The sequence below is a fragment of the Notolabrus celidotus genome, chromosome 6 (genome assembly GCF_009762535.1).
Source record: "Notolabrus celidotus isolate fNotCel1 chromosome 6, fNotCel1.pri, whole genome shotgun sequence".
Classification (NCBI taxonomy): Eukaryota; Metazoa; Chordata; class Actinopteri; order Labriformes; family Labridae; genus Notolabrus; species Notolabrus celidotus.
Window position 1 is genome coordinate 4,794,222 of NC_048277.1, and position 6,859 is coordinate 4,801,080.

Genomic DNA, 6,859 nt, shown 5'->3' on the forward strand with positions numbered 1-6,859 from the left:
CTCTGGAACAATAAACTGAAGGCAGCTGGTACAGATGTGCTCTAAACGCAGACCTCCCTTTGGTTTCTTCCAGTTCTTCATCTTTCCCCCACATGTTATTTACAGACTAGTCTTCCCTTTAATTTACCTCCTTTGCCTCGTTTTTCTTTCCGTGTCCCTCGACTACCTTTCTTTTCACGCTCTCTGTAAACATATAATTACTCTTCAGGAAACTCAGGCTGGTTCGGTTCTAATTCTGGAGCGTCTTGTTTTTCTTTTTGGTCAACAGATGACAATAAGGTCATAATAAACCTGGGTACAAAGATATTTTACTGAAGATTAATGTATTTCTGTTCTGCAAATAAATAAATATAAACAATACTAAAACAAATGTGCTCATTTTACATGCCTGCTATCAACATCTCTGACACTCAGAGCAGTACAAGACACGGTATGAATCTCTGCCACAACACGCTCTCAGTACTCTGTATAATTTAGAGTAGAAAAGAATTAGTCCTTTGAAAAATTGTGAATGTGTTTGTGGATTATTTAGAGTAACAACAACACATTGTCCTGAAAGACTTTTTAAGTTCGCTAAGCAGCCCCAAATTAAACTCCATTCATCTCCTGAGCTGTTTCATGAGGTTAGAAGGCAGGAAAAGTTACATTTATACCATTCATATGAGACTAGATAGGCTCAGAAGCCTGAATCTACTTTTAAAAGGTAATTTGAACACAGTGTGAAATTGTTTTAATATGCTGCATCATAATGAGCAATCATTAGATCCATCATCTGTGTGAAAGTGAAACTTATAACCGTCACCAGGAGCCGATAGCCTCTGTGTGAGCTCTGATAAAACACAGATAGTGATGCTATAAAACACAGTGCGCTGGATCTGTGGTGACGCGGACCTGTTGGACATGTTTCTCTGCACACACACTGCCGACAACCTGAAGTCTGCTTTAACAATGTTTTTATTTACTTTCTCCTCTCCTCTCCTCTCCTCTCCAGTATTCAAGTACATGGATTCACAGATCCAGGAGACACAATCAGTAGCAAATACTTTCAAAACACCATCATCATGTTCCAGTTTGATTCACAAATGATTCCACTTAACCCCCCCCCCCGCCACACTCCCCCAGGCTAAGACACATGGACCTCTTGTAAACATGACGCAAATCAATCTTTGCTTTTGATTACAAAAAGTAATCTGGTACAAAAATATCTTTTCTTTTATAGGTATTTCTCTTCTTAGGAATATTTACATTACGTACCTCACAGTATAATCTGATTTAAAAAGTACATACTGTAAAATCAACACAAAAAGGTCTCAGAGGGGTAAAAGGCCTTTGGTTTTCATGAAAAATACGAAAACAACGACAAAACACAAAAGAGTCCATTCACTGTCCTGCGTACCACAACAGTGAGGAATGGATCGGTGATTGTTGGGCGTCTCGTAGCCCAGACTGTGGAAAACCAAACTTCCAAAGGTTTGAAAGGGTTCATTCTTGAAAAAAGTTTGGTAAAAGGACTGTGGCTACAATCAGGCGTCACTCCTGGGGACGGGGGACCCACACAACCTCCGCTGGGCAAAGTACCCCAGGACGATGAGCAGCATCTCGGAGGTGCTGCTGAGGGCCACGATGAAGGGTGCTTGGGATGCAAAGTCTGCCTCCTCTCGGCGGAAGGACAGCTGCATGACGGCAAGCGCCAGCAGGCTGTTCTGGACGCCCACCTCTATGCTGACCGTCTTCCTCTGAGGCGGGGGCAGGCCCGCCAGCTTGGCCAGGATGGCTCCTACCACCAGCCCCAGCAAAGGCACTGTCACCCCGACTGCCACAATCTGAGGCCGGACGTTGGCCAGGATGGACGCACCCATTTGGTAAGCCATGAAGATACCGCCAACGATGAGCACCAGGCTGAATGGGCGTATGAGTTTGAGCAGGACGCGTGTGAGGGCGGGCAGCCGCAGCTTCACCATCATGCCCAGTGAGATGGGGATGGCGATGAAGAGGAGGGTGCCCAGGATCTTCACAAATGGCACATGCAAGGCTGCGTGCACTCCAAGCAGCCACCCATAGAAAGCTGATGACAAAGGCATGGCTGCTGCTGCCACTACTGTGGACACCAGAGTCATGGATATAGCCAGGGTGACGTCTCCACCCAGCAACAGACTGTACAGGTAGCCCCCCCCTCCACCAGGGGCCGAGCAGGTGATGACCAGGCCTAGAGAGAGAGCTTTGGGCAGAGCGGCCAGCCGAGAAACACAGTAAGCATACAAAGGCATCACCATGAACTGACCCAGTACCCCTAGGAGCAGAGGTACAGGGCTCCTGAGGAGACCCCGCAGCACCTCCACCTCCACCTTGCACCCGAAGGCACACTTGTTGACAAAAATGAGGGGCAGCAAGGCAAACAGCACAGGGTTCTCAGAGAAGTGGGACAGGCCACCCGACTGGATGAGTCGGGTGGCCGGGTCATCACTCTCAGGCGCCACTCTGATGGTATAGTCTGTCCTCTCCTCAATCAGAACCGGGACCGAATCCTGGTCCATGTCCAGCAGCTGGATCTCAAGCTGAGCCCTGCCTGGGAACCCGGAGCGGATGCTGATGATGTAGCTCCTGGCTGGTCCTGCGTGTCCACTATCCGTCACGTTAAGAATGGAGAGAACCTCCGGGTCCAGGGAGCGGACTTTCACAGTCTGCTTCCAGCTCTGCCGGCCCTTCCTGCTGGTCGCGGAGCTCCTGTACCGGCTCGAGATTACAATCACGCCGTTGGTGCTTTCAGGAAACTCGAATTCCTGCGAAGACCCGTCCCCGATCCTGAGAAACCTGCTGCTGCTGTCGGCCGTCAGGTTCGCGTCGTTGCTGCCGTCGACTGTCAGGTTTCCGCTCGCCCACGCTGGGTCCGGGATCAGGAAGAGACAACAGAATGTAAATAGCGTCCTCATCGTACTGACGGACAGGGGGCGGAGGGGCGCCGCAGAGACACCGATCTCCCCCGCCAGCGGCCTCCCCAGACCGTTACACCGCCGCCCTGTCACCCCAGAACGGTAGACTTCTCATTCTAGTCTCCGGTGAATAACAGCAGCGTCTGCAGCCGGCTCCACAACTCGTCGGATTCCCATTTTCGTGCAGGCTTTATACCGGAACCTAAACATCACCCCGCCCTGTCCTGCCCAAGCCTAGCAGCAGCTCCGGGACACAGCAAACACTCCCCCCGGGCTCTGACAGCCTCCCGATGATTTACTCGATGATGAAACGATCGTCTGGGGACAGAAACTCGAGCTGCTTCTCCTCCCTCGGTTAAATTGCTCCCCGGTTTATGAAAACTGAGAGCATCGTAGCTCCGTCTGCTTGCTGCTTACAGCCGTTTAACCATGAAGCTAGCTTCTCTTCTAAAACACACTTCCGGTCCTGACTACCAAAATAAGAGCCCTTCATCAATCAGGCCGGTGTCAGGATTTTAACTGGATATACAGGGTCAATCTGGAAACTACTTCAGGACACACACTCAAAGTGGCTCCCAAAACTCAGAGTTTAACTGAGTGTAAGCTGTGTTTGTAATGTCATTAAGTGAAAAGTACACTGTAGCTGTCTCCATTTGTTTAATGACAAGGAGCATGGACACAAATTCACAGTGTGCACTTTCATAGAAAACAAGTTTTTATTTCCCATATATGGCAAGTTAAAATGTAAATAAAGTGCAATTTTACAAAAAGAAAAAGACACGTGTTGCATGTAAATTGCATGCGTTATTTAAGTAAATGTAAATTATATTATCATAAAAGGCAAAGATGAAAAGTAGAATGTAGATACTGTCATTATTTTAGCTTAAAGCTGCTGTTTGTAGTCACAGAGTAAACATCTGTTCAGAGAGAGGGACTTTGAATGTCAACACTATCCCTCCCAACCAGATTTCCTCTTAGCCCCCAAACACCAATCGGCGTGTGCAGTCACGATAGTGCCGGACTCATAACCAATCGAAGGACATAGTAGGGGCCGCCCCTTAACTAATCAGGACAGAGGATTGGAGATTAGCTATGATTGGTCCGTCATAACGGGAACGAGGGCAATAATAACATTGCTTGATACAAAGGCATTGGAAAATAGAGATTTCCCAATAGTCTCAAATTACTCCACTAACCGATGAGTACAGATGGGCATTATGACCTTTTCTCCAAACCCAGCAGAAAAAAAATGAACTTTTTTGACACCATTCCTACCAACAGCAGCTTTAAAAGGCTGTATGGATGTTGTGTAAAATAATCAATTCAAAATCAATTTAAATCTAAACCAATTAAATACACTTGTCTTTTCTTCTTTCTTTTTTAAAAATCAATTTGCATTTATTTGTTTATTTTCACGATCATTATTTTGTTGCAATGAAATGGATAAGTGACTAACTAGGCTGTGATTTTACTTGACCCTTTTCTTTTCCTTTGACTTGTTTGTTTGTTTATTCATGTTCCTTTCTTTCCTGTTAGCAGATACACATTTTTTTCTGTTTTGTCTGTATATGAAATTCTGCAAATGTATGAATTTTGCTAAAAATAAAAACCAGTAAAATTATAAATACAAATTTTAAAACCTTGTCTTAAAATTCAGATTGGCCTTAAAGTAAACAATACTAAATTTGAATCAGTGACAAGAAGCTCTTTTGACACTATGTCCTATGTTTAAATTTACCTTAATTACTAAATCACCTACTTTCACATTCATTCCTAGCACTTTTGTACATAGATAATTCTAACTACTCTGCACTTCTGTATTTACTTTATTATTATGTAATTTAATAATTTAATTTAATTTAATTAATAAAATAAAATTAAATTAAATTAAATTAAATTAAATTAAATTAAATTAAATTAAATTAAATTAAATTATTAAATTACATAAATTACTTATTTTCTTTTCTTTTCTTTTCTTTATTTGTTTATTTTTTATTCGTATTTATATCTTATTGTATTCCTTCTTTCTAACGACTTATCTGATGATGTTGAATCGTGTTCACTTATATTCTAAAGTAAAATCCCATCCCTTCCGGTGTCTCTCTTGATAACTATGACTACCTTGACGTAGCCCTCCTTTAATCCAATCGCAGCAGCACAAACTGTACACTCTCCTTATTCCTCAGCCAATGAGCAGGGCCGGTCACATGGGAGAGGGAACACCGTGATTTCTATCCGCTGAGGCGAGGGTGGGGGGCAGACAGGGATTACCCACTCCAAACACAGGGTGACATGCGTTTAATTTCCTCTCCTCTAAATAAAATGGCGGAGTTGCGATTACAATGAAAATATGTTACAGCAAATAATCCAGCCTTTAAAAGTCATGGGCACCAGATACATGTTATATACTGCCTTTTTCTCATCCCTTACTTCCACTTTCTTCCCCATTGTCTTCTAAAAACATGTAAATGATCCTGCTCCTCCCTATTACCCACCCCATCCACACTTTCACTTATAGTTTCTGTTTCCTGTCCCCTGATCCCTGTAGTGTCCTGTGACACTGATCCATTTTGCTCACACACCTCACTCCCCGAGCAGTTTCGAGTTACACACAGACTGCCAAGTAGGCTGTAGCTTATTTGTTGTACACAAACAGCAGACACAACCCAGAAACCTGACACAGCCGCCCTCCCTGGGTATGTAGCTTTAAAGGGGAACTCCCATTCAGTCAGCAGAACCCTGTGAGCATCTCTTTTTATAGAAGCAGTCGCCTGCTGGGAGTCACTCACATATTTAAAATCCATTTTCATCTCATAAAATCCAGATTTTAAGTCCACTGAGGGAGGTCAGTGGGTCGGTATTTTCAAGTGAGAAGAACACACAGGCCACCCAGCACTTTGCACGATGTACTAAAGTCAGTCCTTGGATGGCTTGTTCGTCATCTATTGTGCTTTCATGAGTTGTGTGCCCTCCTTCTGTCAGCATGGCTAAGTCCAGGCTTCCAGAAAGAGAAAGGCGGGGGAGTCCACAGTGGAAACACCCAGAGTGCGCCAAGACAACATGCTGGGTTGATGACTCCGGCCCCCTCTTTGACATTTAATGAAAAGACAGCCTGTGGTTATGGGGCTGCCCGCATGTACTCCTCCTGTCTGCTCCCCTTCCCCTGGCTGTATAATTTTTTACTCAAGGTATGATGACTTACCTCATCATTTATTTCACAGAGAGAGAGAGAGAGAGAGAGAGAGAGAGAGAGAGAGAGAGAGAGAGAGAGAGAGAGAGAGAGCATATAAAGAAATGCTCATAGTTTTATTCCCAATGCAGTTTCTGTAGTGAGGGCTTCAGCGAGGAATGACTGGAGCTGTTTACTCTGAGAGCGCAGCAGCCTATGGTTTGTCTTTGTGTGTGAACAAACTGCATCTGTGTGAATATTCATGACCTAATTGAGAGCAGTAGTTATTATCTGCCTTGTGTTGTGTTGCTAATGAGATCATGAGCAGCTATGATGACTAATCCAAATGCTTTGCTCTGAAATTTCCATGAAGCATCAGTTCACTTAAGGTTCCTCTCTCTGACAGCCTGGCAGCAGCACAGCAGCAGAGCCAGGAGAACAGGAGCCCACAGAGTGAAACCCAGCCATCCTGAAGGGCTGTTTACATTCACCCAATCTAATTATGCAGAAGAGTCCTTTAAAAAGAGGTATCTCACCAGAGGGGTGTGGTGTATTCAGGGTGAGCTTTGTGACGGATCCTGTATTAGTGCCAGGTTTAATAAAAATAAACCAAGAGGATTAAAATAAATATCAGATGAAACAGAGTGCATCCAGATGGTTGGTTGTCAATCAATCTTTATTTATAGAGCACCAAATCCCAACAAATGTTCTCCTCAGACTCTTTCCAAACAGAGCAGGTCTAGACCGTACTCTATGTCCT

At 44.4% G+C, this 6,859-nt stretch overlaps 1 protein-coding gene across 1 annotated transcript; it reads right to left on the minus strand.

The window, feature by feature from the left end:
* Positions 1-936: 936 nt before the first annotated feature.
* On the minus strand, positions 937-3,390 carry slc10a3 (solute carrier family 10 member 3). The gene has a single exon (XM_034685834.1). The coding sequence runs from the start codon at positions 2,928-2,930 to the stop codon at positions 1,524-1,526; it is 1,407 nt and encodes a 468-aa protein (XP_034541725.1). The 5' UTR covers positions 2,931-3,390; the 3' UTR covers positions 937-1,523.
* Positions 3,391-6,859: the final 3,469 nt, after the last annotated feature.

Excerpts from the sequence above, each read along its gene's own strand:
- slc10a3 (XM_034685834.1), bottom strand. The coding sequence starts at position 2,930 with ATGAGGACGCTATTTACATTCTGTTGTCTCTTCCTGATCCCGGACCCA.